This window comes from Micropterus salmoides, unplaced genomic scaffold, assembly GCF_014851395.1.
Source record: "Micropterus salmoides isolate LMB-PRFRI ecotype aquatic unplaced genomic scaffold, ASM1485139v1 Ms_hic_scaffold_22, whole genome shotgun sequence".
NCBI classification, from domain to species: domain Eukaryota; kingdom Metazoa; phylum Chordata; class Actinopteri; order Centrarchiformes; family Centrarchidae; genus Micropterus; species Micropterus salmoides.
In genome coordinates, this window is record NW_024041373.1 from 308,078 (window position 1) to 325,763 (window position 17,686).

The 17,686-nt window shown below is 40.0% G+C and overlaps 1 protein-coding gene across 3 annotated transcripts in view; it reads left to right on the forward strand.

The window, feature by feature from the left end:
• Positions 1-8,096, forward strand: part of slc2a15a (solute carrier family 2 member 15a) — a 49,313-nt gene extending 41,217 nt beyond the window's left edge. For 2 of the 3 annotated variants that reach the window (XM_038737724.1, XM_038737726.1), the window contains exons 9-12: positions 1,251-1,352; positions 2,420-2,495; positions 4,894-5,021; positions 5,432-8,096. In XM_038737724.1, the coding sequence (XP_038593652.1) occupies positions 1,251-1,352; positions 2,420-2,495; positions 4,894-5,021; positions 5,432-5,686 (561 nt within the window). In that variant the 3' untranslated portion in view covers positions 5,687-8,096. The remainder of the gene's footprint in view (positions 1-1,250; positions 1,353-2,419; positions 2,496-4,893; positions 5,022-5,431) is intronic. The other variant, XM_038737725.1, reaches the window with a different exon arrangement.
• The last annotated feature ends 9,590 nt before the right edge of the window (positions 8,097-17,686 follow it).

Consider the following 17,686-nt stretch of genomic DNA (forward strand, 5'->3'; position numbering starts at 1 on the left):
AACATCCTCCAGCATGACCGGTTTGGCGGTGGGTCAGTAATGGTGTGGGGTGGCATTTCTTCGGGGGGGGGCCGCACAGCCCTCCATGTGCTCACCAGAGGTAGCCTGACTGTCATTAGGTACCGAGATGAGATCCTCAGACCCCTTGTGAGACCATATGCTGGTGCGGTTGGCCCTGGGTTCCTCCTAATGCAACACAATGCTAGACCTCATGTGGCTGGAGTGTGTCAGCAGTTCCTGCAAGAGGAAGGCATTGATGCTATGGACTGGCCCGCCCGTTCCCCAGACCTGAATCCAATTGAGCACATCTGGGACATCATGTCTCGCTCCATCCACCAACGCCACGTTGCACCACAGACTGTCCAGGAGTTGGCGGATGCTTTAGTCCAGGTCTGGGAGGAGATTCCTCAGGAGACCATCCACCACCTCATCAGGAGCCCAGGCGTTGTAGGGAGGTCATACAGGCACGTGGAGGCCACACACACTACTGAGCCTCATTTTGACTTGTTTTAAGGACATTACATCACAGTTGGATCGGCCTGTAGTGTGGTTTTCCACTTTGATTTTGTTTCATTGTATAACTTACAATAAACAATACCTACCTAAAGTGCTTCTTAATAAAGGATAAAAGAAAGATAAATTGATCAAGCAGAAGAAATTAATCAAAATTCTCATCTCTCACCTTATTGTTAATTTCCATCAATCTCACCATGATGGTCTGAAGTATACGTGAGCTGCACACTATCTCACTACACATTCTGTTTGTAGTGAGAGTGCCAGGTTAAGTACTGTTGTGGCTAACCCTACTCTGTCTGTGGAGGGATACAATGCTCTTCGTCAAGACATAGTTCCAGCACATATCTTCCCCCCAAAACCACAAACTGTGGTTTTAACATTTGTTTTTGTTAAACAAACAAAATACATGTTAATCAGTGATTTAGCGGTCTTGGTAGGTGTATATTTGAAATTTGGACAGATCCAGGCTAGGTGTGTCCCCCTGCATCCAGTCTTTATGCTAAGCTAGGCTAACTACATCCTGTGTCCAGCTCTGTACGTCAGCACTGTACTTAACACACAGATATGAGATTGATGTCCATCTTCTTATCTCACTCTCTGAAAGAAAGCAAATAAGTGTGTTTCCCAAATGTTGAGTTATTTCTGAAGATACATTAAAGTTCACGGAGGTGTATGTTCTGTAGTGTATAGTCATTTAACAGTGTCTGACGTGATCTCTGTGTCTCCTCCTGTAGTGTTTCTCCATAGAGAAGCTGGGCAGGAGGCCTCTCATGATTGGGGGTTTTGCCATGATGGGCATCTGCAGTGCTGGAATCACACTGGCCCTCATTATGCAGGTGTGTGTGGGTTTCCCTAAAGGTTTTGTGACTTTCCAGTACAGGAGGATGTGGGTGAAAGGCAAAACACGCTGGTTATCCCTTTTCTGTTGTTTTTGGATAAATAGGGCTCAGCGTTAAAGTCAGCAACAAAGAATATGCAATATCCGGTAAAGTCAGCAATATAATTGTGAAATAGTATCTGGTTAATGTTGTGAAACGTTGACATTTTTTAGGTTTAGGCAAGAAAACTACTTGGTTAGGTTTAGGATAGTTAGGGTTAAGAACTTATGTAAGTTAAGTAACATAACTAACGTAGCTTGCATAACCTTCGTAACTTCACTAAAAACCAATCAATGTTGATCTTTTGTTTCACACTGTAAACAAACACTGGTCTCCTGGGCGAGTCCGGTTTCTGACCCACCTGTCCACCCCAACCACCTCCTTACTCTGATTTTTGTGTTATTTATATCCTACACCTACACTCTTACAAACTGACGCCAATGGGTCTTAACCATGCGTCCATACTGTATGTAAAGACTTGGCAGTGAGAACGGGTTGATCTATTACCCACACAGGTTCCTGCATCTTATTTCATCTTCTCACTTGTGCCTACAGCAACAACACCCACACCAACAAAACCCTTTGTGCCAGCATAGTGCTGTGTTCTGTCTGAACACAACAAACACACATGCAACTTTACAGGCAATGTAGGGTGTCTAATGCTCCTAATCTGCATGTTTTTGTACTTTTGGAAGTAACCACTGTTACCATGAGAACATGTCTGTCTCTTCTTTCAATGTCACTTTCCTCCCTTCCCTTCCTCACTTTCCCCAAGAGAGGACACAAGCATAAGAAAAGACAAATGAACACACCCCAGATGTTCAAGAGGGGAATGAGTTTGGGCATGAACCACTGTACCTGTACCTGTTTCACTTTTTCATGATTTACATGCAGGACAATGTAGCAGCAGCCTGAGGTGTGATGTAGTGTTCTGGTAGGACCAAGTCAAGATTCGCATTAGAGAAAATACGTGTTAAATGTTAAAAGACTGACTTCTTCATGTTGTGCTGTTTGTCCTCCTGCAGACTCACTTTTCATTCATGCGCTACATCAGTGTCTGCTGTGTGGTCGGCATCATCGCTGGCTTCTGTATCGGTCCAGGCAAGTTGCTCTACAACAAAACCCCCCATATTTGCTCACTCATATTTGTTTTGATGATGTAGACCTAATTTCAAGCTGTGCAGCTCTCAGACATATTTGATGGTGGAACCTCCTGCATTTTTATGCACTGCTAATATAATCCAATGCTATAAACAGGACACCATTAAATTAACCGTTTTTGACATATTTAAATGTCTTATTTTGTCCAAAACCCAAAGATATTCCGTTTTCATAGTACACATACACATAGCACTACAAAAAAGCACGATATTCATTCCTTATTTCAGTCTGACACACTTTCGCCAAGAAATTGACCGTTTATAATAAATGTATACATTTAGATTTAGATTCTTTGAAGGAGCATCAGTGCTGGGATTCTGCTGAGAGCTAACCCCCCAAAACAAAAGTATTGTTCCCTGAGTATTAGCAGGTAGAGCTCCCAAAACAACAGAGCCACTGTGATCCGCCATCCTGAATCTATGCAACATGCATGTTGCAAGTTCCTTTGATCGTTAACAAAGCCCTTCTCATCTGAGATGAGCTCAGACAACATCCTGGCTAGCCAGATAAACATGCAGCAGGGTTGTATCCTGATACAAGGTAAATATTCTAAACAATAATGTACCTACCTGTGAAACAAGTTCATGTTGCAGTTCCCCTTGAAAGCTAAATACTTAGCCAGGCCACCTCTCATATCTTAAAGCTAACCAAATTATCAATGAGCAGATGTTCAGAGATAGATTATATTATGACATGAACAACCCCCCAAAACAACTTAAAATCACAGTGAAAATAGCAAAAATCATCAAAACACCAGAATAATCTTCTGAATAGACCCCTGACAGAGTGGGTGCTGGCTTCTGCAGGATTGAGACTGACGGCTCTTTGGCAACCAGCTGACCACCAAGCCTGGTACAAAAAACACCAACAACTGTGCTGGTTATTTTTTTTCAAAACTCACTCTTTTAACTTATATTAAGGCTTTTAAGTTCGCCACCAGGGCTCCACCTCTTTGTCCATTTTTTTAGCTGGGAGTTAGGCAAGTCAGGAGCTGCCTAAGATGTCGACAGCCAGAGCTGCCACACTGAGCTTCACAATCGCTCTTCAGAAACCTATGGGGGGCATAACGGAGACTACCTTCATTGTTTATACAGTTTATGGAAATGAACTGCCATTATTTTCCATCAAGTAGCATTGTCCAAAATGAGAAGCACAGCATACCACAAGAGGGTAGTGATGAAATATAGTTACTTTATTCTGCATTTTATGTTTGACTTCTCCACTTTCCAGATGATTAACAGTACTACTGGCTTGGTTACTCTACAGAGGTTCTGGTTGCTTTGGGTTATTCCATGGCTCCCTCTGGAGGTCATACCTAAAATTCTTTAGGGGTCTCTAATTTGAAGAAAGTAAAAAATGTGATGCAACTTCTAGAGCAATAATTTATAGCCATAGGAACTATCTAGTTAATCTAAACTGTAACTGTGTATTTATGCATGTTGTGATGAAACCATATTATATGGCCCCTTATTAGAAAGACAAGTAATGCTGTTCTAATGATAGAATATAATAATAAATATTAGTAATACGCTTTCTCTTATATATGGATCTTCTTTCCACATGCTGGCCTGGCCTTCAATCTCTAATTAGCCTTTCATACGTTTTCTTGGTGTCACAGATGATAACCAAATCATGAACATAAATAATATTTAATATTTTCCATACACAGCCACTCATCAGTAGAAATGTTGCAGGCTTGCCCAGACATATCCTGTTAGTAGACTCATCTGCACTTCCTTTTCTTAAAAAAAAAAAAAAAAAACTGTTAAAAAATGTAGTGCTTTCATTAAAGTATGAAAAGTGCTCTATTACCTCCACCTCATGAACTAAAGTGACAAGATAATGTTTCATTAAGATACGACAATATATATGATGTGACAGCAGACACGGTTATGTTTTGGTGGACTATGACTGGAAGAATTATTATACATAAATAAATATAATAATATAAAGACAAATATGAACAATGGTTAATACTACTCAGCATGTATAACTCTGTTTGGGATTGGAGACTACAATTGTTTTACAGAAAGCCTGCAATCCTGAGGTGTTGAGTTTGAAAGATATAGGTGTAATAAAAGGTACTGTCAAGTTGCATAGTGGGAAATTTTTTGGAGCTGCACCAAATTCAGTGCACTAAAGTTTAGGCTATCGCTGCCTCTGCTGAACACATTTAGACCATTCTTCTTTTTAACCTGTCTCTTATGAGCAGCCCAACCTAATGGAAGTGTAATACTAAATCGCTAGTACGCCCGTTTCAATGAATGAAGCACAACATTCAACAGAAGATTTGTACCTTTTTTTTTTTTAAATATCTTTTGCTTTACTCCATTTCCAGCGGGTATTCCCTTTCTGATCACGGCAGAGCTGTTTAAACAGTCCCACCGCCCAGCGGCCTACATTGTAGGAGGATCACTCAACTGGCTGTCCAACTTCACTGTGGGCTTTGTCTTCCCCTTCTTGCAGGTGAAAGTTATATGCTGTGCTGTGCTGTGCTGTGCTGTGCTGTGCTGTGCTGTGCGGCACATGCTTTTCTCTGTTCTAAATGTTATTACCACTAGGGGTGCTCTGGCATATTAAAGATCATAAATTGAATGAGGTCATAACTGGTTAATCTAATCTAATCACTGACACCCTGCTTGGTATGGTTCCAATCCCAATTCTTGTTCTCCCCTGCATGACTCTCTCTGTGTGATAACAGAGCGCCATGACAATTCACTGTGTCATGTCTGACACAAGTGCAGTCTGATGTGAGTCCTAGAGAACAAACATGGTGTAAGCCAATTCTCAAAACATCCGTCTCCGTCTAACCTTTCTATCCTCATCTCTCCATCCTTCTAATGATCCTCCTTCCGTCTGCCACATCCAACAACCAGATGTCAGCGGGGTCTTACTGCTACTTGGTGTTTGCCGCCATTTGTGTGTCCGTGGCCATCTATGTCTACATTGTAATCCCAGAAACCAAAAACAAGACTTTCATGGAGATCAGCCGGATGTTCTCTAAGAAGGAGGCAGTTCTAGAGACCCAAGGCCTGATCCACGTGGACCAGCTGAAGTTGAAGAAGATGAACGGCTACGGTGGTGTGGAACATGCTTCACTGGAGTTCGACAGCTCTTCTTCTGCACCTTAACTGATCAGGTTGTCACTGGGTCTAGAAAACCATTTATTAATTCCTGTTCTCCGTTCTACTGTTTTGAAATGTACACATAAACCAAACACCACCTCACCTGGACTGAGTGAATTTAGACTCTTCACTTGGATCACACGCCAAACATTGATGAATATACTGTACAGTTCTAGTATCTGCAACTTCTTATCAATTTCATGTAACAGACTGCTTGAGTCATTAAAGTAAAAATCCCGTTAATGTAAAGTTGGGTCTAATTTTTAGGTTTGGATGTTCTTCCTATCTCTGCTAATAACATTGTATTCACCGAGATAATAAGTGAAATCAGGGTACTGTGTGACAGACAATAAGAAGTACGAGCAGTCAGACTTTGACCCACTGTACTTATTGTAGCTTAGGACGCAGTTTTCCTGTGCAAAGAGGGATTATTAGCAACACTTCAGGTGCTGTCACTTTTACTTTGATGTCCAAATCTGGACATCAAATTAAAAGTTGGTTTGTTTGTGCAACTTCATTAGATAGATAGATACATAGATAGATAGATAGATTACTTGAGGTGAGTGCAAAAATAAGTATGGAAGCCTGTATGGCACTATATTAAAATTTTTATGTAAACTTGTGAAATTTAGCATTTATATTTTCACATACTGGCATGGATGTTCTATTACAATATTCAAATGAAAATGGAAAAGCTGTCTGACATTTAATTTTTGTTAAGTTGTACACCAATTTACAGTGGACAGTATTAAAATGTTAATACAAATTTTCAAATGTAAATGCAATTTAAACAATGTAGCCCAATTTTCCATTTGTGCAAGCATTATTTAAACCTGCAGTGCGGAAATGTTGTTCTGTCAACATGTTCTTAAGATATACTGACACTGCCATTCTAAGTGGCATAAAACACAGGACACCAGATTTAACCTGGTGGTGATAGGCTTAATCTTCAGTGCGTGAGCTAATTTGGCAAGGGCTTGGATATCAATCTTGCACTCTCTAGCTTTAGATCACAGCAATCGACATTTTGTTTTTATAAAGACTGAACCTGCTGTACCATATCCAAATGTTAATTCAAATTTGAAAATTAGAATGCATTATAAACAATGCAACCTGATTTTTTTAATTTATGCAAGCAACGTTTAAGTCAAAATAAAAATTAAAATGCAATTTTCTAACAATTTGAAAATGAAAATGAAAATGAAAACGTCATTTGACATTTAATTAATTTATTAATTTAATAAAGACTTAACCAGCTCTACAGTAAAAAACATTCAAATGCATTAAGCAAAACAGTTTGTATCAGGAGAAACTTCAGAGACAAGATCTGAAGTAAAAAGCAAATTGGATTACTACATTTACTCAAATAATACATACATATGTGGAAAATTATTATTCTATTGTAGAATTACATTTTACACAGTTTACCATATAATTTAATATAGTCCCATACAGACTTCCGAACCCGAGTTTTAAATCATAAATCAAACCAAAACAAGCTTTCCATGCAAAGGAAAGTATTTTAAAGGAAAACTATGGTTTCTTATAACTTGGCTTTTAGTTTTTCTAGGCCATCATTTTACATTGCACTCACCAAAGTGATTGCACAGATTTCAAAACTCAACTCGAAGACATCACAAAAAACTGCGTAAACAGGAAAGAAAATAGCTAGCTAACGAACTTACTATATTCATGAAAAATAGCAACAGAAAATGGCCCATTGACGACAGGTGTGGATAAAATCAATTGCAGGGTAGTAATTATACTATCCAAAAAGGCTTACCAGATAGTCAGAAATACAAAAATTAAATCCTATAAACTTTGGTTTCATTCAAGGACACCATTAAATTCAGGGTTTTGAACAGTAGCCTTTCAATACCAGACACTCAACAATGGGTTAGCATTATTAGGGTGTCTATTATGGCATGAATGCTTGCTTTATTTAAGCTGAATGCAGGATATAGATATATGTTAGGATATAGACTTTAGGGTAGAGTCAACAAAATTATCAGAGTTTGTGGTTAGACACAGCAGCATGTGAGAAATAATTGGGGTGTGTGTATAGTATGCATGTGTAACATAAATTAACCCTTTAAAGATAAATTTCTTAATCTTTTGTAAATTGCAGTAAAGATAAACTGTGAAATCCCAAAGTTTATGCATGTTTTGACTATGTCATCTTTTTGTTGTAAAGTTATATTAATATTGTTTCACTAAAATCCCTCTACCAGCTCTGAATACACAGTCATTTTACAGACTCTATCAGAGTACTGTGTACTAACAGAGCTGTACAGTGAGGTGTGCTAAAATGTGTTTTATACAAACAGCAATACAGTTTGTTTGAATAGATGGAAATATGTATTTGCCCTTTTGAATTGTTGAAAGATAACTACATAAATGAAATGGTATTGTAATACTGTGTCTTTGTGTGTTTTAATACCTGTTTACCATCTCTCCAGTCACAATCTATGTCAGTGTCATTTCAGCTCTGGTTAACAGAGAACAGTAATGAGAAAACCTTAAAGTGGACGAAGAAATATATTAGAAAATTAAATGTTTACTCCTCAGAGGAATGATGGACAATCATTTTCATGGGATTTTAGTTAACTATTGCTTGACTCACGTCAGATCTATGACAGCTTGAAGTCTGTTACTTCTTTTAAGTTTTAAATGATAAATGGACTGTATTTATATAGCGCCTTTCTAGTCTTCCAACCACTCAAAGCAATTTACGTTACATGTCACATTCAAGTGCCAACTGCTCTTTAGAAACAGAAATTTATCATTCACACACACATCGATGGCACAGCCATGAGAAGCGATTTGGGATTCAGTATCTTGCCCAAGGAGGCAGACTGGAGGAGGAACCCACACAAGCAACCCACTGTACCTCCTAAGCCTGTGGTTTAAAAAATCAGCTCACCTGAGGTTTATTCTAATATGCACAATTTCATCACACACACACACACCCACCATGCTGTCCCTTACTGGTCAACACCAAACCTAAATCACTTCTGACCCTTAGTGGTCAAAAAGGGAAGTATCCTACTAGTGCAGTCTTTTCACTCACACATACAGTATGTGGCTTTATCTCAGATGCTTTGTTGTTTATTTTGTTTTTTCTACCTGAAAAAGAAGTCAGATCAGCCCTACAGCTGTAATCAGATAAAAGTGATAAACAAATACACAGTCAGGGGCTGAACAGTAATGCAATTAATGAAGTCATTAAATTGTGTTACATAGAAGCATGTAAGCCTAGTGTACAGAATCTTTCATGTGTTGTCATTCATGAATTGGTATTATTGGTATTGTATTTAATATTTATGTCAACAATATTATTCTCATGATGTGTTACCTCATCAAGAAGGATGTACAGTGTTTCCTGTTTGTTAAGTGACAACCTGTGGAGGTTCAGTCAAAACTGTGGGTGGGAATAATAATATTCGGGCTGAATCCTGTTTGTCATAAACTTCAGCTTTCTGCCCCTTGACTATTGGCGGTACAAAACCAGCTTGTAGGTGAATTACTGCCAACAACTGGATGGATGTGACGAATTATGTGTGTTTACATTTTACTAATGTGGGACACAGCTATACCTGGTCGCTTGTGAACGCACCCTTCAGTGCTCAAGATGCGGATGCTATCTTCATATGATTTGCCTAATGACGCTAAAATCTGCATGTGATTCATAGCATTGCATTTCATCTATTATGCCACCATGCCACCTCACACATCACAGCTTTGTAATTAATGGCAGTGCCTGCGTCCCTAATAAGCATTCTGATGGTCTTTATTGCGTTCCCCTCTGGTGATACAAGCCTGTGTGTGTGTGTGTGTGTGTCAGTGTCCCTTGCCAAGTGGCTGTCACTGGTGCTGACGGCCATACAGCAGGGAGGCCCAGGACAGTGATAAATGTCTGTTATCATGAAACAAGGCTGGTGACAGATAGAGTTGCAACAACGTCAATGAGTAATAAAACTAGATGGATGATCCAGCAGCAACAGCTCCACTACAGCCACTCACAGCCACTGTAATTAAACCAGAGAGAAAGAATGGAGGGGGAAAAGAAAGGGCTACAACAAAACAAATCAGACTGAGAAACAAAAATATCACAAATAACAATTTTACACTGTGTCAAGCATAAATGCATGTCCGAAAATGTTTAAAAGGACAAATACACATGAAGAATATGATGGCGATCATGCAGCTGTGTTGCTCCATCTCATGGGGGAATATTTAGATTTGCAGCATCACCAACTGTCTAACAGCCACAGACAATCTGGGCATCAACATGAGAGGGTAGATTCCATCCTGCAGAGGCTCAGAGAGTGGTATACAGCAGACGTCCTGCAGGAGGAGCCCGAGACAGCTGATTTCATCGCCTGTTGATAACTGTACAATTTATGGGCACATGCACTAAGACCATCACTCAAGTCACTGTTTAAAACACATGCAGCCTTTTGACAGAGTTGTATATGACAGAAAGTTTACCTTTTGCAAGCAGAAACACTGAGTGCCTACCTATAATCATTTGCAATCTTACTGTTGAGAAAAAGATCAGTTTCCTTATTCACACTACGGATGGAGCCAAAATGTCACTTTACTCTGAAGACTGGTCTAAAGCTCCATGTTCATTGGGAATCACCAACTTAGTGCAGATGGACAGCCAGAACACAGAAAAAGGGGAGCTGGCTTCCCCCTAGTGCTTTCTATGATCACTAAGATTGTTTTAATGCAAATAAACTCACCATTCAGTTACATTTTTTTCTGTTTCTGCACAATATCATTTTACAATAATATTTTTATTGTGGCTAGTAAACAATAGCTGTTGACCAGGGGGGCAGTCATTCCTTTGCTGCTGACATGAGATGTTAATCAAATCATTGTTTTATGATTGTAAAGTTGCCTGACAAAATAAACAAAGCAACCTGATAAACAGATAAAGTTGGAGTACACAGCAAGAAGTTGTCATCACTTTATTACCACACAGCCCTGACCGCGCCTGAGTAGGTGCACCTTGTTCCAAAAGCCCAGTTTTCTTTGTATTAAAAGCAAGGTTGGTGTTGAAACATCGACTCACGCTGGATCGTGTTTTTGGCTCAAAATGGAGAGAAAATGATGCAGTTTGAAAGTTGTGATTTAGCTGGCTGAAATGTAGTCTGAACTGTGACCTGCTCACTCAGAGTTAAAGGGAAAATGCATCGTCCAGATGTGATGCATTGATTGCACTGAAAGCTGCCTGTGTGGAGTTTCTACAACTGACAGTTGGTATGTGGTGAGCACAGACTCCCTTTCATCTCTGAAACAAGGACATCTCTCTTCTGTTTTCTAGATTTCTGCTTTTACTCTCAAACAATCTTGTTTGGCTCATATATGAATCACTCCTCACATTTCATTTAAGTTTTGCAGTTCCTCAATACCTGTCTCTTTTTCTCTGTCCTCCATCTGTCTCTCCATCTGTCTCTCCTCCCCTCTGTCCTCTGTCTCTTCGAGCCATTGATGGTGGGTGTGTAAATGCTCTGGCAGATAGCTGATGAATGTGGCACTTCTCTGCTACAGGCTGTAAGTGTTTTGTGACAGAGTGTCTGACGACTGGGCCGGCCTTTTCTTTATGCTTTAGCACCGTGCTGCCACACAGACAGCTCTGTGGCCATGCATACGTTTCCCACCTCCCTCCAACGTACAGACTGGGGGATCCTCTCATCCATTCAGGGAAGCAACACTCCGCTTATAGATGTCAGTTCAACTTCTATTTTCTATTCTATTATTTTATGCCTAAAAGAGTTTCCAAAGTCTAACGTTTTAAAGTATTTCAATGTATTACTTGTTTCCTCAGCCCAAATCTTCCATACAGCCGTGCAGCCTCTACCACTTTCTCTTGCCTCATCTTCAGTGCATGGGGGAACTCCACCTTGAATGAAAATACAAGGTGGTTTGATTTAACCCATTTTGGGAAATGTTGCCTTTCAGCTGTCATGTACAATCCTGTTTTCCTATAACATAATTACTGCACCAACAATATCTTAAAACTGTTATATTTTTATTATTTTCTACATCAATATATACATATTCATCTATACTTATTTCTGTAATGTAATAGTGTTTTTTCAAATAGTGTCAACTTTTCCCAGTTCTGTGCTTTTTCTTGTGAAATGCTGTACACTTAGACTTCTTCAGGCCTCTAAAAATGAATGGAATGAAGCAAGCTGATAAGTGAAGCTCAATCTGGTTGAGCTGCTCATATTGAGGGTTCACAAGTAGGCATGGGGTCACATGCCAAAAAAGGGGCCCCCAAGAGAGCATCCACATTAAGCCAGTTACATTTGTATATGCCTCTTTTTCAGTTTAACCTCTCCATCCAAAACTAAACTCAAGGTGTATTTTTCACCCCCCAATCAGAGCTTTACCAAATTGGCCTTGAGAGTGTATGAATCTTAAAAATCCAGCTTGGTGTTTCAGTGTGTGTGGGGCAAATACAACTTTTACTAAACGATGGCGTAAGCTGCTCAGTGAGGGCCCTCTATCTTTACCTGTGATTCTTTATTTAAAATGCCAATACAGCTGAATACACAGCAGAGCTGCTGTCATTAACCAACTCAATGCATCTATGCATGCAGACGTGGTCAAGACAATTTGCTGAAGTTCAAACTGAGCATCAGAATGAGGACGAAAGGATTTAAGTGACTTTGAATGTAGCATGGTGGGCTGCTGTGAGTATTTCAGAAACTGCTGATATACTGGGATTTTCACGACAAACCATCTCTAGGGTTTACAGAGAAGGGTCCGTAAAAAATAGAAAATATCCAGTGAGCAGCAGTTGTGTGGACGAAAATGCCTTGTTGATGTCAACTGAGGAAACTGAGGCTACAGTTCACACAGGCTCACCAAAATTGGACAATAGAAGATTGGAAAAATGTTGCCTGGTCTGATGAGTCTCGATTTCAGGTGCTGCATTCAGATGGTAGGGTCAAAATTTGACATAAACAACATGAAAGCATGGATCTGCCCTGCCTTGTATCAACTTTGAGCATTATTTAAACGCAACAGCCTCCCTGAGTATTGTCGCTGACTATGTCCATCCCTTTATGACCACAGTTTACCCCTCTTCTGATGGCTACTTCCAGCAGGGTAATGATCTCAATCCAATAAAGCACCTCTGTTGATGTGTTGGAACAGGAGATTCTCATCATGGATGTGCAGCCGACAAATCTGCAGCAACTGCGTGATGCTATCATGTCAATATGGACCAAAGTCTCTGACGAATGTTTCCAACACCTTGTTGAAAGTATGCTAATATAACAAGGTGTATTTTGTATTTTGAGTTGGATGGCAGATTAGTTTATTTCCTGAAGCCCTGAAAGGTGGGAGGGGTTCCTTTAATACATTAAGCACAAACTCTCTCTAATTTGTCTGCTGCGGTTCTAATGGCATGCTCTCTGAAGAGCAGAGGCATCGATCTGGTGCCCTTGACTTACACAAAGTATGTGCCACCTGCTCGACAAATGCACACTACACTTAGAGCACCAATAAAATTCATGGGGTATCGTTAGAAAGTAGGGGAGACCGGGGATGGTTGTAACATTTTTGACATTTATGTCTGTACCTTGGAGCTCTTTTAAGCCAGTGATACAAACAAGTTACTTAAGTTCACTATTAAATGGTGTAACTGCTACACAGACAGAAAATGAATTGTTTAGTCTTTAATGCAAGAAGTAAAATCATTTAGCAGACAAATCATTTGGCATTCATTCAAATTCTGGTTTTCATGTACAAGTCACTGATTTCTGTTTGTGGATCATGGAGTGTGTGTTTGTGAATTTGGAATGTAGATTGTGTTTTTTGTTTGCAAATTGTAATATATATTTGTGACTCGTACTCTGTGCATTTACAATGATCCAGACATTGCTTTACCCTATAAAGAGTCTGCACAACAGTTTGTTATACTCTGATTTTACAACTCTGGAAAGATCACCTGTTGTATCTTTCTTCTCACTGATCGTCAGGTGAACAGTTAGAAATACAGTGTTCACATTAGTCAGTAATCCTTTACTCCAGACTTTGCACTTGCACACATTTGATTCGCCACTGCAGCTTTTTACTGGATGACATCAAGTTGCAGCAAAAGTTGAGCTTGGTTGAATTTCTTTTGTTGGACATCCCTGTGCTTTTTTGTCAGAGCCCTCTGTGTTGAGGAGAGAACAGACTGGATGCGATGGCGTATGTCAAGTGGACATTTTCTATGGAGAGCAGGAGATGCCCGATGGTTACGTTGCAGCGAGTTGACTGACTGCCGTAAACGAATGAATAGTCTGTCCAACCCACCAGGCTCACACAACTCAGATCGGACTGTCAGACTAGGCAGTGCTGATCAAATATTAAAAAATATGTAATTCAGTAACGGTATCTTGATTCAAATGTTGTCAGAAACATATTGTACTCTTTAGCAGTAATACGAGAACATTTGTGACCAGGCCGCCATTTGTTCCTGTTTGAAAATGGATAAGCCAAAACCAAGCACTGCCTAACTCATAGTATGTCACTCCACCAACTGGAACGATGTGTCCGGCCTGTCTGCACCTGCAATGGACTGGCTCCATTCAAATGAATGAGAAGGCTGAATTTTTTCACACGGGACTTTTTTCGGCCTCAGATCATAGTAGGACACAAAACTCCAACAGGTATGTTAGCAGCTTGGTAGGGGCCTGTGACTTCTTATTTTTAACACACAGATAATAAACGCAGAATGAACCAAACTGTAAGCTATGAAACGATTTAAATGCGTTTCATTAATCAACAACAAAAAACAGTTTCACAGGCTCAAAGTGATAATCTTTAGTGATATTATGACATTAGAGGAAACATTAAAACCTGTTTTTACAGTATCCAACAGTTGCATTTCCCCAAGAATCCAACTGCCATATTGTGTATCTTTGGAAACTTGTGCAGGTCCATTATAATTTATAAAGTGTGTGAACAGTGCCTGTCTGCATAACATGAGTTTATTGGTGGAGACACCAAAAGAAATGGACTGAAACATTGCATAAAATAGTAAGTGGTGTAAAATGGTTCAAAGACACATCTTCTATCATAATGTCACTGCTGCAGATGACCTGACCATTATCGTCATTATATCATTATATATCAGAGGTGAACTGGCAGATAGGCCAGTATATAGCGGTCTTACAGAGCTGGGACAGAGGGCGGGAGATGAGGGGGAGGTCCTGAGCCTGTTTTAAATGTTAATCACCACTGCCTTGCCCCGGGGCTACAGACACAGCCACAGATTCTTGTATGCTAACGTGGCCGGCCAATAACCATCTGAGGTGTTTCCAGAGCTGAGCTGGTTTCTGCTGGCTGCTCCAGTACTCGCATGTTTATTCTCCCACATTATTAAAGGCAGTCACATGTTGATTGCAGCCTTTCATTCCTCATTGTGTATGTGTTCGGGCGTTGTTTCCACCTGTTGGCTTTGATGTGGTCTGTCCTAAAGGTCAATCAGAAATGATATTTACATTTCTTCTCGTAACCCTAATTTGGTCCTTATACATTTTTAGTCAGGACTTAATAATTAATACCTTGTAGAATATTTATCATGAAGGTTAGAGTCGCCAAAGTGTTCTGTTGCTTTCATAGATGGACTTCCTGTACAAGGTACAAAGTAGATTTATTGGTCGCATTGTCAGTCAGCCTCTCATAGACGGTACTGTTGTTGTGACAGTAACCTTGATTGTATCCACTAACAAGTTCTGTGAGGGTATCACAGTCTGATTTCTATCCTTCCTCTGAGCCATAGAGCTCCATTGTTGTCCAAAACTTTTAAAACCCAACAGTGAGCCTCACTGTTGCTCTTGGTGACATGTTCCTCCATCACCATGAACATACACACTGTAGTTTATTCTGACTCAGTCCCACATACAGCGTCCTGCTGCCCCAAATACTCACTAGAGCACCACATGTGGATTCATCCCCATAAAATGCACAATTTCCTCCAGTTTGAGTGACATTTGTTAACAACTACAGTGACCAGCTGTTTACGAGAAAGTCTTTTTAAAAAAGAAACTATACTTTTGTGAGCAGATCTACATCTTCTGTAGGAACCCATGGGCTTGGAGTTGAGAGCCACAGACATGGTAGAGAAGAAAGCACTGACAGACAGACAGACAGACTGAGAGTACAGACCCAGGAACAAGCCTAATGATAATACAAATGTTGACAAGGTTCAGTGTAATTAAAGAATAAGATTGGCAATATTCTGTTTGTGTGTATTTGTCTCTGTATACATAGGACGCGTTTATAAAGTTGATTTATCCTGAACTGCACTTAACAGAAACTGCCACTAGAGGACACTAATGATGCATTCAAAGCTGCATTTTGTCTCATGATACAGGACTAGAACAAAACAGCAGGTGGAAGTACTACATGTGTGGAAATAACTGCTCATCTTTAGAGTTCAATTCAGTTTTATTTCTATAGCGCCAATTCATAACAAAAATATTCTCATTGCACTTTTCATATAGAGCAGGAGTAGACTGTACTCTTTGTAATATTAGTTACAGAGACCCAACACTTCCCATCATGAGCGAGCACTTGGCGACCGAGGCAACCCAAGCGGTTGGGTTGAGAGAAGGTTCACTCACGCTGCTAACCTGTCCAGACCCTCAGACAGGGACGGGCTCCTGTGCAGCTTTCCTCTGTTTGATGACAACATTATTGCTCTGCAGGGTCACAACAACGTCACCCCGGCCGTCCTCCATTCACTGTCCTTTCACTGGCAAACATGGCACAGACATGTTATTGCTCTGTTCATTTACGACTCACGGAACCCCGAAAACAACAAATCACCAATACACGGCTCAATACGCAAGGTGGCCCTCAGTGTCTGTGACCTGACCGGCCCAAACCCTTCTTTTGTGCAGAGGCAGTTTACCTTGAAACCTATTTGAAGTCATTGTACCCTGCAGCAGGTCTTTGTGTACTGGGCCCTCATCTCAACAAGTAGCGACAGTTCACAACTACCTGTAATGTAGGATCCCCCAATAGCGCTCAAAAGGGAGAGTGTCGGCCTCTATGAATAACAATACAACTGTTTCCCAGTTGTGGCCCCCGTGTTTGGTCCCTGGGATCCCACAGTGGGTCTATTGGGCCCTATACAGGCTCTTTATGGTCACTAATACACGAAACACAACAAAGCAGCTTCTCCAGATGCTACTTTGATTGGCTGAGCTGTGACTTGAGCCAGGGCGTAAAAATACAATCAGCTCTTTGGGTTCTGGAAAGCTGAACGGCAGTTTGATTGCACGTTTATAATGGTTAGGCTACTGCAGCTAGTGCATGTTCGAGTTAATATTCCAGAATGGAGTAGGTTTTAACTATGCTTTGTGTTGGGTTTCTGAGTTGTTTGGATTAAAATGTGTGTTTAATGTCACACTTCTTAAAATCAGCTGCTGCTCACGTAGTTAACAGTTCCGAGACCACTTTGTTGTTTGGTGGTCAACTATTTTCATTCCTTTGGAATCTGGATGCATGATGACAACATGACAACACATGAGGACATATACATCACAGTCCAGCTCTCACAATGAAAGAGCTCCAAGCTGAAACCTGTTACCTCATTCAAAATTACATTGACATTTTTAATAACAGAAATTACCACAAACCCAGCCTGAGAATATGTTGTGGAGTTCACTTCATTTGTCTAGAGAGGGATTTTAAACACAATTTAAAACAAAAAGCAATGTGGTATTGTTGGTTTGTTTAATATTTCTGTTTTCACTATCTATTAATCAACACAGTTTCAACAGCATACATAACAACATTTTTTTGGCAGCAGCGGTTAAAGCTAAAAAGTTGGAAAGAGAACATAAAACATAGTGTGAATTGTATGGATAAGGAAGAAACAGGTACCATATACATAACAGGTACCAGACACACTGGTAAAATTTGAAATTGAAAAATTGAAAACCAACAAATTACTTGTTGTAAAAATCACAAAGGGTTCAAATATAG